The following is a 19,077-nucleotide window of genomic DNA, read 5'->3' as shown; positions in this document are numbered from 1 at the left end:
TTTATTACTTTGTAAACTTTCATGTAAAGATCAAATTTGGCAATAGGCAGCCCAGTTTCAAAGAGCAGCATAGTTGCAGTAGGCCTACCTTTTTTGACCATTTAATGCACAGTGCCCCTTTAAGCGTCATTTGCATCAAGTGAGTTAAGTGATTCATTTTTGTTACTTAGACCACTACACACCTATATTTACTGTACACAACATGAAGTCAGTCATTTGAAATCAATCAATTTATTCTAATTGTTTATGACAATTTCTTCAAACAGCAGACAGACATCACCAGCCAAAGGGGAAAAAACTAGACCTGTACTTTATATAAATATGTTATAACCTACAACAAGGTACATTACTAAATCATTTTGTTTTGTTTTTATTAATGTCAGAACTATACATAGAAATTATGGGTATAAATATAAAATTACATGTGTAGGCCTATGCACCTATAAAAGTTCAATAATCATGTAGTGATTACTGAAATGTAGTAGGCTATTTGCCCAACATACCGTATACATTGGCATTGAGAGGCATTGGCAGAATATTGTCAGACATGTAGAGTAAGACACCTAAAGAGCGCCTGATGTTTGATTGTTCCTGTACAAACCAAATAACATATTGGGCATTTCTCAAAACCTAGTGCGCACACTTTCAAGTGTATCAGCCTAATTAGTCACGCCCAGTGATTGGATACTCTTTGGTAAACTCTACGGGGTATCCAATCACTGGGTGTGACTAATAAAGAGTATCCAATCACTGGGCGCGACTAATTAGGCTGAATACACTTGGAAGTGCGCGCACTAGGTTTTGAGAAATACCCATTGACTTAAAAAAGGCAGTATGAGCACTGAAATAATTCCAATGCAATACATTTTCATGATCATGAGTAATCCAATTGATATCCACCTTATACATGGGTTTCCAATGTTATCAGTATACTGCCATGCCCAAAACCACGCCCATTTTCACGATTTTCTGCTACCACAATATCCGGACTGTTAGTTCAGGCAATTTCAAGGCATCAAACACAAATATTGCGGCCGGCCTCAAGGCTTCTATCGTGAACGTTTTTACAAAATGTAAAGACTCTAGGGGTCTATAAACATTGCGGCTATCATGGATAAGTGTACAAATGCAACACAAAATGTTTTAGTTCAAATATGTTCCTCCACATTACCATGTCATCCCTCATGATTTTAAGATGGCCGTGTAAACTAACGTAAGCATTGTAGCGAACACAGACAGACACAAGTGTACTGTATACAGTGTTGCTTGAAAGTATGCAAACCCTTCAGACATGGTCAATATTTTTCTAAAAAAAAATAAAAAAAATTAAAGGAACCTAATCCAAATCAGTGTAACGGATACCTTCTGCTGACTGTAACTGTTGACTCTTTTTATTTTAATTTTTTTGCAAGTGAATTCATGAAAGCCTCGGCTGTCATCCATTCACTTGAAACAATTTAGAAATCATGTTTTTTTTTGCAGTTACAGTCAGCAGAAGGTATCTGTTACACTGAAGGACCATTTCATTTTGGACGTCTTTGACCCAAAATCACTTTTCTAAAATGACAAGCAATGGCTCCAGATGTAAATCAGCTGAAAATCTTGGGGGGAATGTGAAATCTGTCATTAGGAGGAAGAATCCTTTAGGTCTACATGCTAAAGAGGTTGAACATATTGCAAAGGAAGCATGACGGAAAATACCACCAGAGAAGTGCTAAATCTTCGGACCTCCAACATCCTCCTAGTTGTGTATATTTAGATTTATCTCTGGCAATATTGTACATTTTGTAAATAAAATTGAGGCGTTCCAAAACTGTTGGGCGGGGATGTATGTCTGACATTTCATACATAAAGAAACTGGTGACGATACAATAAGAAACAACAGAAACATCTCAGCTGCTCAAGGGGTTCACATACTTTCAAGCGGCACTGTATTTTATCACTTCTTGCATGTACTGTATAGTACGATTTTACTGCACTTAAACGTTCTCTGGGAATAAAACAATAGTATTTAAGCCATGTAGACACTGTCACTAGACTCTTTGCCTCTTTGAATGAGGGATGAGCAAGACAGCCAACTGTTGCGTGTTAGATGGCTGTATCACACTGCATTTATAAGGCAGCTGGTCTGATGCGGGCAAAATGATGCTTCCTTCAACTTTCTTGCTAAAGACCCAGTAAAATGGTGTGGAAGCAATGGTGCTGCCCTTGCGATCATGCTTCATGATCAGCACGTCTTTCTCTGTGGCTCTGACTTGTCCAGTGTTTCAAAGCGTCTTCTATCTTCCTTGGTTCATGGTTGCGGTCACCGCTGTTGTCATTAAGGCTTTTCTGTGGCGATTTAATACATCCTCAAGGAACAACATCATTTGTTCACCATCCTCCTGTGACAGAATTCAGTAAAAACGTTTTTAAAATGTACTAATATAAATGCATACACAAAATAAATAAAATATACTCACTTGTTCAATGCTGTAACCTTGAATATTTCTAACCATTTCTAAGCTCTTTGTCATGGGACATGTGAGCTCCCTCTTGAAAATCTACATCTTCATTCAAATGTAGGGGTTCCTCCACACTGGCTGCAATATTGGGTGTAGCTGGGTACTTGATTGGCAGGGATCTTATTGGTTGATTGGCTAATTGGCTCAACCACTCAATCATTTTTTCCACCTCTGGCTGTTCTCACTATGCCTTTGTACCATTTTAAGCTATTCAATGGATGTCTACAACTTGAATAGGGCGATGTCAAACTTTTGAAACAAAGTGTATCTTGTGAACGTTACCAAGGTGATTACTCAAAAAAGTTAAAAAGTATTACTTAAATGGTATAAATTCAGACCAATACTCTGAAAACGTTAGGTATAAGCCTACTAAAGCAACATCTACCATGTAGTGCATATCTCTTGGGTTATTTACCTCACGGATGAAAGCATGGTTAACCAGCTCATTGACAAGGTCTCTGGACCCATCAGCTAAAAGAGAAAATACACGCCACACATTTAAGCGTAATCAACAACATACAAAGCGTCAACACACAACTCTTAGTAATATATTTTAAGCCGATATACATACATGGCAGGATGTCACAGCTTAGTTGACGATGTAATTTGTCATCCATTTTGAGTAACAAGGAAAGCTACAAGTTGAAGGAGGCAATTAAAATGCATGACATCATTCATTAACATGAGGATCGTACTAGAAACAAAATGATTTGAACCATAATATACTGGTTTAAACACATAAAATATATCAAATAAATGACGAATAGCCTATCTGGACTTACATGGCTTTTCGTCTCTTCTTCATTGTATTCCAGGTTGCAGTGCATCTGTACCACCTACGAAGGAGAGCGTAGCACAAAACATATCAGGGATGTCAAACCAAGGCCCGGGGGCCAAATCTGGCCCGCAGAGTCATTTTATTCGGCCCGCAAGATCATTTCAAATGTTATTACAGTTGGCCCACATATATCATTAAGGTATAGTGTAAGTGGGTCCAGGTCAATGAAACAACTCATACTCCTATGCAACACAAGCACACTTGAACTACCACATATGATGGGAATGAGTGTGTGTGAAATTAAACTATGAGTATTAAGTGCATGCACGCACAATCTTAGACAATTTAAAAAATAATACTGAACTCAATATTAATAAATATTAAGTTTGGCCCGCGACTTCGTTCCAGATTTTGATCTTGGCCCTCTGTGAATTTGAGTTTGACACCCCTAAGCTATAGCCATGCCATTTGACACATGATTTTAAGTTATTATTATTATTGTGTTCTTGTTTATTAATAACAATAACTTCATTTACAGTATAGCACAGTTCACACAATACGTACAGTAAATCTTCTCAATGTAACACTAAGAACACCTCAGTATGTTAGACATTTCCACCTCAACCAAAGTCAATCTCAATCTCAACCTCAATCAAGCGTCATGGAGGGAAGCCATGTCAGTAAGCAATGGGAGTGCTCGATTGTGGGCAAAATCAATATCACGATTATTTCAGTCAATATTAAATAGTTTTTTAAACATTTTTTTAAAGGAAAAAATGTGCCAAACAATTCACAATATTCCCTGCATTCAGCAGCGTGAGTGGAGAGCCATGGAGAAACAAACACTGATGCTCTGCATGAATGTTGGTTAGCAAGTATGCTCTGCGTTCGCAATGGCTATAGCGGAGGGGAATGTATGTAGCCTACCTTTTGGCAGTATGGACAAGCTACAAAAAATTGTTTCAACTTGATTTCATGTAATATGATATCGCTTGACAGCAAAATTGATATTGCGATATAAATTTGATATGAAGAGTTCAGATGCAAAACCCCCTAAGTGCCTTTTCATTTTTATTTAATACAAAGCTATCAAAATTGCATATTTTTTTATTTTATTTATGTAATATAACTATTAATATGTATTATCAAGTACATGAATGTAAACCAAACCAACAACAGGGTTCTCTAAAAATATAGAAGTGCAGGTCTTCAGAAACGGAGTTAGGGGGTTTTGCATCTGAACTCTTCATATATTGCCCAGGGTAGTATGTAGTACGTGTAGTACGCTGTACCTTCCTGCTCTCCGGCTCCTGGGGTTCGGGGGTGGGGCTCTTGGCCGTCTCCACTTGCTCTTGGGACATGGAGAGGGAGCGAGGCATAGGGTGCGGTTTGGCAGAGGCAAAATTCATCAAAGGGTAAATACCATTTCTGTGAGTAACAAAGTCAAGTCAGTGCATACGTAGTCACAGTACAATCTACACATTAAAGATCAAACAAAAGATCTCTCTGCAGTCGATGCAAATAAAATACGATGCTCTGACAAGTCCACGTAGATTGAATTTGAATTACGGGAAGTGTTGTGCATACTGTGGCAAGAAGGATGCATACTGTGTCAGTCACTCACTTAACATCCTCCAGGAATTTATCAAACTCGAGAGAAGACACATGAGAGTACCTACGGCAAAACAGGAAACAATACAATATGAGGAATTTACAGAACTAATGGTAAATCCAAAATCGCAAAACCACTAAATACAGACTGTTCAGAAGGAGAAGGTGGTGATGACGATCATTAAAATTGTGCGCACAAAACACAACAGTTTGAAGGGAAATACGTACTTCAGCTGGACTCCAGGTCGATCCTCATGGGATATCTCAGCCATGACAGCATTTGGATCAATTAATTTTGTCTTCTCCTCCACACAGTTCTCAGGGAGAATGTCTTAGGGGGAAGAACATGAACACAATTAACCTTATTAACAATGTAAGGATGATGGTTATATTACTGCGGTATTTAAACACCAGGCATATTGGCATGAGAAATGAAATATAGGCAAGCGATGTTGATGCCAATGCACCACTTGACCTAATGTAATAAAATTAAGAAGAGAAGATGTGAAAGATGAGAAGATAAGAAATACAATCTTTATAGGTTTAAACCCAGGCCAAGAAAGTATAGAAGTCCCCTCCACCCACACCTCACACTACTTCCATCTGGCTACAGGTACAGGGCACTCAGATGGCGATGGGCACGCTTCAACAAAAGCTATTTTGCTATTGCTATTTAGCCATCTGCTCTCACTGTACTCAACAACCTCCTACAATGACCCTGCTGCATTGGGCCATCCTTGAGTGTATATAGTGTCTCATATATAGTGACTGTCACCAATGGTGTGCTTGTGTTGTCTGACAATGTCTGATTGTGCATGTATCTAGTGTGTGTAAGTCATCATTGTGCGTTGGGTCTTGTCTGAAAATGTCTGAGTGTGCATGTATTATGTTTAGTAGCTCAATGTTCAATGGTGTTTGATGTGAAAGTGAAAGAAAGTGAGTGAAAGCCCATTGGGAAACTCCAACTCCCATTGTCATTGTGACACAGCACTCCACAGCACACAAGTGAACACTGCACACTGCACACAACGAAATTGCATTTATGCCTCACCCGTGCAAGGGGGCAGCCCTCAGTGGCGCCCCATGGGGAGCAGTGCGGTGGGACGGTACCATGCTCAGGGTACCTCAGTCATGGAGGAGGATGGGGGAGAGCACTGGTTGATTACTCCCCCCACCAACCTGGCGAGTCGGGAGTCGAACCGGCAACCTCTGGGATGCAAGTCTGACGCCCTAACCGCTCACCCATGACTGCCCATGTCTTGATGTCTGTTATGTATGCTTTATATTGGCTGTGACAAGTCTGTGATGGTGGTGAGAATGGATTTCCCTTTGGGGGCAATAAAGTCTGTTTGTCATCTGTTTGTCAGTCATAACTAAACAGGCTCAGAGAACCTTTAACCTATGAGAAGGCTAACTCTCACTAGCTCCTATTGTTAACTCAAAAACCTGCAGCTTCACCTAGATGGCGATCGTGGACAAGCAATCGTGACTGGGAAACCTGAATGGAGTCAATTGGGCCAAATGCTAAGATAGATACTGTTATTCTACTCCAATTTCCAGTCATCAACCTCATAAATAAAATTTCTTGTTAAGAACTATTGGTATTATATAAGAGGAGATATTTGTAAGTTCTTTGGATGTTTCGTTTTTCCAACAGGGCAGAAGATTTCAACCTCCCCATTTCTCGAAAGCATCGCTGCTAAACAGTTAGCAACTTGCTAGGTTTCCAATGGGAAATTGCATTGCAACCAAGTAAGTTAGCTTACTTAGTTAACAACGATGTTGTCGAGAAACACGCCCCGGCTAGCTATTTCAAGGCAACAAATAATAATAATATATATATTATTATATATATATAATAAAAAAATATATTTTAGGCAGCTTCATTGAAACCCATTCATTTTTCACTTGTCTGGGTGGTACTGCAGCTGGTTGGCAATCACGTGCAACCTTATGAGTGAGCCTTCTCATAGGTTAAAAGGTTCTCTGATGGGGTATAGGTCTCATTTTGAGCCCTGGCCTGGGCTAGATTATCTTCCTGGTTTAAAGCCTCTCTCTTACACTGGTGGTTGATGAAACAGTGGGCAGCGAGCAGTTTGAGTGAGTGGACTTCGAACAGCACACGGTGGAACAATAGGTCATGGGCTGTGGGTCGCTCACTGGCCTCGAATCTCACACACGACTGTGTGAACTCCTGCCAGAAAAAAAGGGGGTGGGGGCAGAAGAAAGAGGAAACTGAGTCATTCTTTCTATTCATATTTGTATTCCTTCTGTTTAAACTGTGGAAAATATGGTGAGCCAGTACTACTCAAGTTCACAACTTTGATTGTCTATGGAAGAAACAAAAATTTTTCGCAATGGCATTTTAACTGTGGCCATCCTACACGGTCTTTCCATAGGTTATCTTACGCTTTAATGCTCTCATGATATGCTAGCTATCAAATAATACTTTAATCCATCCTAAATCTCACTCCCAACTTGGCTCACTACACCAATGCAAATCGTTGTCTCTCTGTGCAGTTCAACAGAAAGCTAGCTGGCATGTTACATTCACACCTTCAACAACAAATAAATGAGTAACCATACTCTCATGAGGGGATCCTCTAGTGATTGTCCGGCGTTGGTGACGGCCTCCTTGGATACAACAGAATCTCCATTGGCTTGGATTTCCAGCACTGCCATCTGAGGATGTGAAACAATAGTAGGGATTTGTCTTTTAAAATAAATACATTATGTAATAAAGCTACGAATTACAAGGTTTCAGCCAAACAGCGACGAAATGTTGAATGCCACACTGTTTTTGGGATTTTGGCGGTAGATTACCAGCAATCTAGACCATTTTTGACGGTTTTATGGACAGCTCAGAATACTAGACATATTAGAATATTACTAGAATATTAGACATATGAACACATAGCATAGCTTGTTTAAAAGGTGAGATACTCCACTTTCCATAGGTGAAAACCGCTTCCTCCTGTGCATTCAATGTGCAATATGCATTCAATTAAAGACCTAGTCGACATCATCACATGCAATATTATATTGCACCTTACAGCATACGTAGTAGTGATGCTTGAACTTACTACTTTGAAGAGTGTAAGGAGATATGTGCTTTTTTACTTGCATGCATGGGAGAATTGCTCCCTTAGTGAAGAGACAAAACAGCTGTGTGGTTGGTTATATGGCCTGTGCTGTAGTGTTGCAGGAGGAAATTGGAATGCTGCTCAGACCTTCCACTCACGTGGACCACGCCAGTGGTAAGGCAGCTTACCTTAAGCGCATAGGGCAATGCTTACCTCCAAAGCACAGATCCCAAAGGAGTAAATATCAATGGCATAATCATCTTCCTCCACTAGAGAAAAGTAGAGAGAAATAAAAGAAAAGGACAGTTTACTGAAATGAAGCTATTTTCAATAGCCAAATGGATACTGCGGTGCAAACTTGAGTTGTCATGTGATGTGCCCTGCAATCATCATGGCAGGCGTGCGAGCCTATGCCAGCTTACTATCTGATATGAGATACAAAAACAATGGCACAGAGGCTGATGAAGTTACTGAGAGACAGCAAGACCAGAGATTCTTTAAGTATATAGAGATATGCCAATGTAATAGGTTGCTATGGGCACCTAACATGACCAGGTTCCGGTCTGCCTAAAGGGGCGTGTCATAATACTCCTAGCATTGAATAGAACAGTCCTTAGGTCTGCCTAGGTCTGCCTAAAGGGGGATTCCCCCCCTCCCCCGTGCAATAATAGAACCCGGAAACAATGGGCCAATGGAACCTCTCTCTCTCTACCCTCTCTGGCAAGACTCATCACATCACAACTCAGCATCAGAAGCACACGGGCAACCAGAGGCCAGAAATAGAAATGGCAATATGGTCAGCAAAATATTCCTAAGAAGTATCAATATGGGTTGAAGACACTTTGGAAATTGTGATAAGGGTAGATGACAAGCAAGGACAAGGGATACCATGACAGGCAAACAGATGGATAGAATGTCAGAAGGAAGAGCAGCCCAGCTGAGAAAGGACAGAATTCATGCAGAGTGGCAGACTATATCATGAGGGCAATAAGTAATATAGTAGCATCAATGAGAGTCTTATTAATACAACTAGAAATGCACTCAGAGAGTGCAGACCTCCACCAGGGAAGGTGTTTGAGAGAACATTTGACTATTTTACACCCTAATTTTCTTTCAAGTGTTTCTGTCTTGTTTTTGTGGAGTTAGACACTGGAATGTCAACATTTGCCCTACCCCACAATAGTAAGGGATCTTTTAAAAAAAAAAAATTGTGATCCAGATCACCATCAAAATTTAATAATTTGTTCCTTTTGTCAACTCCCCAAAATTTCATCCAAAATTGTGCATAACTTTTTGAGTTATCCTGCTGACAGACAAACCAACGTGACTCGTTGGCGGAGGTAACGAGTAGTACATTATTTTGGCAACATCAATGCAAACAGGCATGCCAATAAAACACATTTGAATTTGCACTTGACCAGCATGGAGAGATACGCAAAGAAGCAGGCAGACAAGCCAGTCAAACAACACAAACTCACTGAGAATCAATCTGGCACTCACAGCCATATTCGTGGGGGAAGAAGTGCAAGTTCCTCTTTTCATCCCGTTGGTGTCGGATCTTTCCCTGGACGCTCTCCTCCGGCACCACTGCAAGAGAGGGTACACAGACGCAGAACGTAGACAACATCATTGAACCCATCAGCTATGAAAATCAGTTTGTGACTAATGAAGAATTTTAGCTGATTTACTAATTGTCTATGTGCACTCAGAATGAAAATTCTTACCATTCACAAACAGCCGGTGCCAAACTATAGAGGAAGGGATGACAAATGCAGGAGCATTAGAAATTATTAAGGTAAGAAGCTGAACAGTTGCATTTTTATGCAAGTGTCTCACAGCTGAGTTGCATCGAGGTGGTTGAACTTAATAGTTCAACCCTTTATCCCCAAATAGAATTAAAATGTTCAAAAAATGCTATCATTTTAAATTCAGTAATGAGCTATACAAAGCAATGAAAACTGATTTAATCAAGTTAGTGTAGAAATTGGAGAAAGCCAGCTTGAATGGTCTTGGCATTTGGAAAATCAGATTTATTTTAATCAGCTGACTATTTGGTTGACTCAGAGCCCCTTTTTGACAGTCTTTTTGAAAAATAAAATACAGTAAAAACACAAACTCTCAAATTTTAGGAGACCATATATACATAGCGTTAGCTTTATTACATATTAGTATGTACGGTTCCTATGAAGAAATTGCGCAACACACCTGAGCCAATCTTCAGAAGGCCGTTGTGCTGAATGAAAATGGTGTCACAAGTCAGGTTTCCATGGATGATCGGCGGGTCACAAGAGTGCAAGTAACTAGTTGAGAGGAAAAGCAGAATGTGAAGATCACTGTAAAGTCACACAATATGTGTACTGTGCTATGAGTAACATGGCAAGATTTGAAAGAGGAGATTGGCTTTGCATATTCTTTGCATATTCTCTGTATGTGGTGATTCTCCAGGTGCCTGCATGGTCCCTGAAAATCACTAATAATACCAATATGATTATATGTAAGTGAATGAACTACAAGGTGTCCAAGTGGCTACTTTAGTCAATGACAGTGGCTCACCTGAGGGCAGAAAGGAGCTGAGTGCACCATCGCTTCCACGCCTAAAAGATCAATGGAGCCATGTCACAAATAGTACTTCTTAATTCCTATGTGTCTATTTTACTGCGGCTGGAGTTCAAATGCTATCATGTGCAAATATCAGCTATCCTAAAATGAAACATGACTTTCTGATGGTACAAATTAATGCAGTGGCCGTTTGTGGCAGGTTCAAATCCCACCCTTCCACTCCCTAAAGCACTCCATGGCTGAGGTGCCCTTGAGCAAGGTACCTGCGTGAGCCCATACTGCTCCAGGCAGTGTAATCAATATCCTGAAACAACTGTAAGTCGCTTTGGATAAAAGCGTCAGCTAATTGTAATGTAATACGTCACTCTGTATGTAACTCTATTGAATCCTCTCTAATAAAACTGGTGGGCTACAGCAAGACTGGCCAGACCAACACTAATCCGTTAACACACTAATTCTTAGGTTTGGCAGGACGAGTTCTGTTGGTAGGATTATGTTTTCACACTCCTTTGGGTATGTACAGTTGAATCATGCAATCCATCTCCAAATGGCATGCTGTCATGGGTGTGTACATAGGTCACCTGACTCTCGCCGGACCTGTGTAGTTCCGCACAGCTTTGTGAGCTCCACTACTAGGTCTAGGAGAGCACGCATTGGCATCGCCTTCGGAAGGCATGGCTTTATCTATCATTTGTTCATCCTTGTCATCAACAAATTCCTTCAAAAACATTTCTGTTCATCTCTAAAGATTCAATGTAGTCTATAATCTGTCCTGTCACTCCTCAATGCGAGCCACCATTGATATTCAAACAATAAATGCTTCGACAATTTTCTGGCTTGAGACATTCTCACAATTCCAGACATACGTGTGTGGTGTAGCTCCGCTTAGCTCCACCAGGGGGATCTGGAGCCACACACACACCCACACACACAGAGGTGTGGTGAGAACCAGGCTAGTACAGATGAACTTCAAAAGCTACGAAATGTAAGATTGGCCTACTAGACACTGTTTGACTGTTGTTACTGACCTTGACATTCATGGTCTTGTGATTCTTCTTGTTTTTCTTCAGAAACTGCTTCAGACTTCCCGATGACATGTATTCTGTTATAAAAACAACCTGTGACAAAGCGAAAGCACATTGTTGAAAAGAGACATACAGTAGGCCTGAAGCATTTTTGGGATTTCACGGTCCACTGTCTGTGGAAATAATTCTCCTGGCATATTTTGTTCTTTCAACAATGACGATCTACAGTGTATTACTGTGAATCTAGACCACTACATCCTTTTTGTTTATGTTGATATACGTCCTTCACTGTATGTGTGCGTGTGTGTGTGTGTGTGTGTGTGTGTGTGTGTGTGTGTGTGTGTGTGTGTGTGTGTGTGTGTGTGTGTGTGTGTGTGTGTGTGTATGTCTGTGTGTGTCTGTGTGTGTGTGTGTGTGTGTGTGTGTGTGTGTGTGTGTGTGTGTGTGTGTGTGTGTCTGAGAGAGAGAGAGAGAGAGAGAGAGAGAGAGAGAGAGAGAGAGAGAGAGAGAGAGAGAGAGAGAGAGAGAGAGAGAGAGAGAGAGAGAGAGAGAGACTCACTCGAACAGGGTTACCCTTCGTGTCCAGCCAATACTTGTGGAACTTGACAATGTTGGGGTGCTCCACGTGTATCAGGTTGTCAAACATGTATTTAATATTGTCCTGATGGAGATGCATGCAAGAAACATTAATAATAATCACATCTCTTAAAGGTGCACTGTGTACTGTAGGCTTGTGGCCAGAGTAGGTATTGCAATTATGATGATTGAATATTTCAATGAATATTTACTAGTGTGACCAAAGTACAGGACATTTTGCAAATAAAATGTCTATCTCTGGACATTCAAAATGGCAGACATGGAGAAGATCCCCCTTTTCATGTATGAAAAGTGCAATTTTCCCAGTCATAATGAATACTTAGAATTTGATGGTGGTGGTAAGAATTTGTGGAAAAAAATAACATTTGTGAATGGGCAGCATGAATACTGGAAATAAACATAAAAATATTACACAGTGCACCTTTAACACATTATGAGGCAACATTACAGTATATCCCATCACATGCCAAGATTACAACAAGTTGATTACCTCCAGAGCTTTAAGGACCTTCCTGTCGTAGAAAAGCATTTCATTCCAAACCACCTCCACTCCTTCCTCTGTATCCATTGCAAGAAAGGCACTCTCAGAGCCCAAGACATTACCCTGGCTCACCTATAGATGACGACAAAGAGGAGATTTGCCAAAGAAGAAAAGACAGACACTGAAAGGTGTAGGTGTCTGGGAGCTTTTGTCCAATTCATAGTGAGAAAGTGACCAAAACAACAAGTTAAGTTTATTTGCATAGCATTTATGCCCTGTCTCCTGCCACACGGCACATGTGGTTCCGCGAGGCATGGCTTCTCTATCCACCTTATTATTTCAGTGTGCATTACATGCTACAACAGGATGTCCGCTCTACTTCTTGAGGCCGACATGGAGCACAGCAGAATGCTACAATAAAATTCGGGTGAAATTTGAGGAGTGTTGTGAAGATGCAGGATCATCTAGATGAAACATGATCATTTTGTTACATAGGCCTTCTTTTAAATGACAAGGCTAATTGGCTACGGGCTATGTATATACCAAATACAGTGTTACATTCGGCCAGGTGGGGTTGCAGGTATGACATCACGTTGGGGGAACTCCCCCAGGATTCTAAGGTTCTACATAGACTCCTATGAGCCTGCGGAACCCCCAACGTGATGTCATAATGGTACATTTTCTTAAAATGGTTAACCTGCAACCCCACCTACAACCATGGCCAATTGTAAAACCACACCTTTCCCACTTGTGAGATGTTAACCAGTCAGGTTATGAGGCGCCTACAGGCCATATCAGGGCCATACCATAAAATTGTGAAACTGGATTTGAGCATGCTGATAACTCTGTTGCAATTACTCAAATGATGTGTACAATGAGAAACCATAAAACCCTTTCATCTATAGTCAGTCAGGTGTCCTCCTACACACTGTACAGCACTGTGATTCGCAAACCCCTAAGAATGTTCTGTGAAATGAAAAACACCACCTTCTTTATCCTAAAAAACATTTTGCAAGTTTTAAAAGTGGCCGCAGTGGTCCAGGCACTTAGCGTTCTCTATCAGACTAATTGCAGGAGGCGTTTCAGCTCAGGTCATTTCTATGAGGTTTGCAGAATAACACACTAAAGGCTCTTTTCCACTGTCGGTTTTCTGGTAGGCCTACAGCTCGCACAGCGCAACTCGGCCGCCACTTTTCACTTATCGATTGGGCACGACACAGCTCAATCGAAAAGCGAAAAGTGGTGGGCAAGTGGCGCTGCGTCGAGCTGTAGGCCTAAACCGGCAGTTGAAAAGTCCTAGTCCTAGTTGAGTAAATTTGTAAAATTCTCATCAATGCAACAAAGCATGTTTGTCAATACAGCTAGGTAACACTAGTTTCCCCTTTGCTCCCATCAAAATTAAACAAAAGTACCCTAACATTATTTTCAATTACAGGTTAATTACAGGAGTAAAGCACAATGTACTTCTTAATATACACAAAAATAAGGGATTTACTTGCTATAAAACATGCTCTAAAATAAACTCAGCCATCATGTACCAACCACACAGTTTGCCATTCAAATATATGGCATGCACACGTCACTCAAGTACTCTGGCTAAAATGTTGTACATCATTGTCGTTGTCTACAATAGATTTGTCATGACATTGGATTTCACATAATCTGTCATTTGGACACCCTGAAATGCCTTTGGGGCAACTGGCAAATATAATGTGCCAACCATGCCATTACTTGGCTGTAGGCCGTGATTGTTTGTAATCACCAATTGTTTGTTGGGCCTAGTTAGAACAGCTGACTATCAGCTGTGCGGGCCTCCCTTATTTATTCGGACTGTTTTTCAACTCTTGTAAGATGCCTGAAGAGTAGGGGTGTAACAGTACACAAAAATCCCGGTTCGGTACATACCTCGGTTTTAGGGTCACGGTTCGGTACATTTTCGGTACAGTATATGGGAACAAAATAGAAAACTATTTTCTTCCTCAGCACGTTGTTAATTTCACCAAAATATTGTCAAAATACAAATGAAAAAAAGCAAATACATTCAACCTGCTACTTTGGGTCGGAGATTTCATCAATGCAAGAATTGATACTTTCTCCTCAAGGTTTCACAAAGAACAAGCCTCTACACCTGTTTTGCAACCTTTCAGTACTCGGTACAGCACTGTTCGATTCGGTACAGGTCTTTTCGGTACGATGCGTCGGTTCGGTTTGATATCGTTACACCCCTACTGAAGAAGATCTATGATCGAAACGTTGCTTCAAATAAATCAAGTCTTTTGCAAGCAGTGTGCGGATCTTTTCCCGCTCCAACTATGCCATTCACCATTTAGGAGTGAACAAAAATGTAACTTTGAAATTGCCTATCCAAGACAACTAAATCTACTGTAGAACCAAATCAGAAATGTTCCTACATGTTAAATGTTCTGGGTGCAGTGAATCTAAACTTAGCTTTTGTACATTTGCTCATTATTTAAAACCACTAGGGGTTATACCTCATTCACACCTTGGCATGTGAGTCTTTTGTCATGAGTAGAAGGGTGGGTTCCAAGGAGGGACAACTCCCAGTGATTTTCATACATGTGCAGGGTAAGGGAAATCCGAGGCACTCAAGGTTGCAATTGTTCAGACTTTTTTATTTGGCTACAATGCCTACACGTTTCGGACCATATGGTCTTCTTCAGGATGTATTCCGAGGAAAAAGGTGAACACCCTGAAGCACTCCAATTTCCTGCTTGTGTGTGTGTGTGTGTGTGTGTGTGTGTGTGTGTGTGTGTGTGTGTGTGTGTGTGTGTGTGTGTGTGTGTGTGTGTGTGTGTGTGTGTGTGTGTGTGTGTGTGTGTGTGCCTGTGCGTGCGTGCGTGCGTGCGTGCGTGCGTGCGTGCGTGAGCGTGCCACTCAAACAGGGTACTTTTTTTCATGTCCAGGCAATACGTGTGGAACTTGACATTACTATTTTCAAATCCAGATCCATACTCTCTTGGTACAATGGCGGGTCTGTTGTGTTTTTTTTTAACCATGCATGGAGGGTGCAAAGGTCAGCATGGAAGTGCATTAGGCTGTTGCAAAGCTCCAATCAATGTCAACACTTCAGAAGGGGAGGTAAATACACTGCGAGCCTCACAAAGTTCACGATGCATGGGTTTGGAGGTGGATTAGGAATGTGTGAATGTAGGCTATCTGTGAAAAGGAAACGAATGTTCCAAAGGCCAAACAGCGATATGGCAACACGGATGCCATAGCCTACCTGCTGTCGATATATTTTTCAAACAACCTCTGAATTTGTCAGTGTTGTATTCACACAAAAATCTATTCATGCATTTCATTAAACAGCGTATAGACTATTCCAGCATATTCTCTCACTATCTTATCATGCTTGTGGCTTATCTGAAATGCAGCATTAGCACTGCAGTAGCCTCTGTTCAAATACAATTCACAACATTATTTTTTTATGATCTTATTGTGACTACCTTTCACCTCACATCACCCGCTGCAACAAAGGTAGCCAACACTAAAACAACCAAGGTGAATCATAGGGGACCATGTTGATCTCAGAGTCTCGCTGACCTTTCCTTCTTCAGCAACAACGGCAATCATTTCTGTGCAAGCTTGATCCCACACTCATCTGTTACAAAGAATATGTAGGCCTACTTATTGCAATAAAATTCAGACCAAATAGAAAAATTAGTCATGTATATGACAATATAACTTATTGTGATCACCCAATGTAATTTCCAATAAGGTTGGTTATTGCAATAGCCTTTAGTTAGGCCTCTCCAAATAGACCATATACTACTGAACTCCAACTCCTTACAACTTCAACTGAACTCCAAAATGCAGCAGGAAGGGCTCTTAGAAGAACAGGAACCATTCAGTCTTAAGGTCGTGCACTGACTCAGCAATTGAGCTGGCTGAAGGCATTACTTATTGTGCACTAAATGGGATTGGAACCAACAACGCAGGCCTACTTAATGGATGTATAAAGATGGGAGTAAAAACCTGACCCTTTTCTTTTTCATTTTTGTTCATGTTGGGGAAATACATTCTATCATGGTGTTGTAACACTGCAATACAACGCATTTTCCATAAAGGATGATTTAATAGAAAAGTAAAGGAGGCCTTTGCTTAAATTAAATAATGAAAGCGTCCGTAAAACGTGACGTGCGAGTACCGGTGGTGAATGTTGCAAAAAGATAACATTCGTCTTATCTTATCTTAAAGAACGCGGCCTTTCTGTTTTTCATGACATTGAAGTTCTATGATATTTAGACTATGTTCATGCAAAGACTAGCCTGTATAGTTGCTTAGTGTGTTGCTTTTTGTTTGACTACCTTCTGTGTGTTCGTTGAAATGACGTTGTGGCCTGGGTGTCAATGTATTCGTGGAAAATAATGAAAGCATCCTGGATAGTCTGGCTTAACCGTCTGCACTTGACAAGTGACTAAACAAATTAAGAAAAAACATTGCCTTCATTTTCTGATGTCCATCTCATTAATGCGACAACTAGTTACTATCATTATAGGCCTATCCCTACCGGAAAACGCTCAGTAATCTCCCAATCTTTTTCGCTTTTTGAGGCTGTGCGTCTGGCATTCGTGCGTCCCGCCGTTCACCCGGACAACAAACAGGTGGATAGCCTACAGCTATCCTGGTGTCTTTGTGGTTTGTGACTTCACCACTATTTAAAAAACTGAATCTCGAAAATTAAATGGATAAATCTCTCATACCTTGTCCTTTCTTTTTTGCCAACGTCCACAGGGGCTTTCTTCCAGAATTTCACTTTCATCATCCTCACTCTCTTCTTCATTGCCCTCGGAGCCTGAGTTTCTGTCGGGTAGGACTGGCATAGTCATTGTGCACTACCTATACCCTGTCTCTGTTTCTACTAGGTTTTAATAGCAGTTGAGGAGAAAAGACAAGTCCAAGCTGACGCCACTTTGCGCCCACCACCCAGTACTGACGCGCCAGATATTGGGATAGGCGGCTACAACCTACTAGTCTGAGTAACGTAGCCTATACACACCGACGCGCCGACCGCTGATCACACGCTGTCGTCATTGTATGTAGTACATGTCGATTTGGTGAATGAGCTCAATTGCTAGTTCAAGTAGGCTATATCCATGTAAATGGGACGGCAGACTAATCTCTAGCCTGCGATTTTTTTGCGCAACACCGGAAACAAACAAAGACGCACGTCACACCGGAGACACCTGTTTCACGCCAAAAATATCCCAGAAGGATTTCATTCTCCAGTTATTTCCCCCAGTGTTATAAACAACCCTGCGCAGATGTCATAATTCTGGATGAGTTCTGTGCCTCAATTGCAAGAATAATACCATATTATATCTTCATCTCCAGGCTACACATGGCTGCTTCTGGGTTGTGTAATAGGGAGCTTATGTGTCTGTAATAGGTTAAATGTTTGTTTGTCTCAAGTCATTCTTCCAGCATTTCCCCCCACTGTCGCACAAGAAAAGAAAGGAGCTTTAGCACCACCAAAAGGTCACATTTGGTGGTGTATCCTTTGACCAGGGAGTCCAATCAAAAACTATTTGCCAGTATATATATATTTTAATTTAAGATAATATTGCTATGGGTTCCCATTTCCAAAACCATAAAGTAGCGTGTTGAACTGTTTTGTTCAAGTTTTGTAGAATATCTCTCGACAATGTAAACCTAGATGCTTTTATGCAGGCTTATCGTTGTAGCCCATGTGTCCCAGCACGGGCTATCTGTACTGCAGGGGTGGGGGACCTATGGACCGGGCGTCTTATCCAGCCCTTGACATAATTTTAATGTTATGCTGTTTCACTAAAGTTCCCCACCCCTGCCCTTACTGCAATATAGTATCTTATATACAATACATACTGAGCTGGAGAGAGTGGGCAACAACTTTGGAAAACTAATGTCCAGCAGAAATTGTACTACATAAGACCATATATCAGATAAATACCTCATGTCCCCAGAGTGAACCTGATGAAGCAGTAGCGAAACGCGTTGTTCACCAAATAAACTACCAGCAAAGATACCAGTGTGCGGTGATTCATCTTTCATTTACTTGGATTACTCTTACTGCACATCACCAGCACCTGGACAAGTGGTTGTGCACAGGGACGTTACTTTGAGTACCTCATGTCCCCCTTCTCATATTCGTCTTTTGAATCCCCCCCACCACCACCTTTTTGTTGCACAAGTCGGCTACTTGTTCTTCTGTTGTATTGTTAATACCCCAGCTAAGACACAGCATTATAAATTTGCTGTTACAAGAATGGCCATGACCAAATCGTAGGGCATTACTAAAGGCCCTATATTATGTCATAGTAGTGTTGTTGTTGTTGTTGCTGTTGTTTTTGTTGTTTCAATCACATTGTGTATATTGTGTAAATTGTATACCGTGACAATAAAGGACATTCTATTCTATACTATTCTATTATGGATTTGT

The 19,077-nt window shown here is 40.9% G+C and overlaps 1 protein-coding gene across 3 annotated transcripts; it reads right to left on the bottom strand.

The window, feature by feature from the left end:
• Positions 1-215: 215 nt before the first annotated feature.
• LOC134455536 (nuclear receptor-binding protein 2-like) lies at positions 216-17,792 on the bottom strand. 3 transcript variants are annotated; one of them, XM_063206661.1, is made up of 18 exons: positions 17,363-17,792; positions 12,648-12,770; positions 12,120-12,221; positions 11,564-11,653; positions 10,530-10,570; positions 10,182-10,276; positions 9,701-9,724; positions 9,477-9,563; positions 8,190-8,245; positions 7,480-7,575; positions 6,955-7,087; positions 5,122-5,224; positions 4,907-4,957; positions 4,575-4,710; positions 3,287-3,340; positions 3,076-3,139; positions 2,920-2,975; positions 216-2,384 (listed from the first exon to the last, which is right to left on the bottom strand). In XM_063206661.1, the coding sequence occupies exons 1-18, from the start codon at positions 17,486-17,488 to the stop codon at positions 2,280-2,282; spliced, it is 1,542 nt and encodes a 513-aa protein (XP_063062731.1). In that variant the 5' UTR covers positions 17,489-17,792; the 3' UTR covers positions 216-2,279. The 3 variants fall into 3 exon arrangements, with proteins under 3 accessions (XP_063062731.1, XP_063062732.1, XP_063062733.1); XM_063206662.1 differs by lacking the exon at positions 2,920-2,975 and having other exon boundaries at positions 2,302-2,384; XM_063206663.1 differs by lacking the exons at positions 216-2,384; positions 2,920-2,975; positions 3,076-3,139; positions 3,287-3,340 and adding an exon at positions 3,347-3,735.
• Between the last annotated feature and the right edge of the window lie 1,285 nt (positions 17,793-19,077).

This window comes from Engraulis encrasicolus, chromosome 9 (assembly GCF_034702125.1).
Source record: "Engraulis encrasicolus isolate BLACKSEA-1 chromosome 9, IST_EnEncr_1.0, whole genome shotgun sequence".
NCBI lineage: Eukaryota > Metazoa > Chordata > Actinopteri > Clupeiformes > Engraulidae > Engraulis > Engraulis encrasicolus.
The sequence above is the reverse complement of the archived record's forward strand: the minus strand, read 5'-3'. Positions and strand labels throughout refer to the sequence as shown.

Coding starts and splice junctions, on each gene's coding strand:
- LOC134455536 (XM_063206661.1), bottom strand. CDS start 17,488: ATGACTATGCCAGTCCTACCCGACAGAAACTCAGGCTCCGAGGGCAAT. Junction 8,246..9,476: donor CTTCCCCCACGAATATGGCT/GTGAGTGCCAGA, acceptor ACTTTTCTCTAG/TGGAGGAAGATGATTATGCC. Junction 7,088..7,479: donor TAGAGGATCCCCTCATGAGA/GTATGGTTACTC, acceptor TTTTTCTGGCAG/GAGTTCACACAGTCGTGTGT.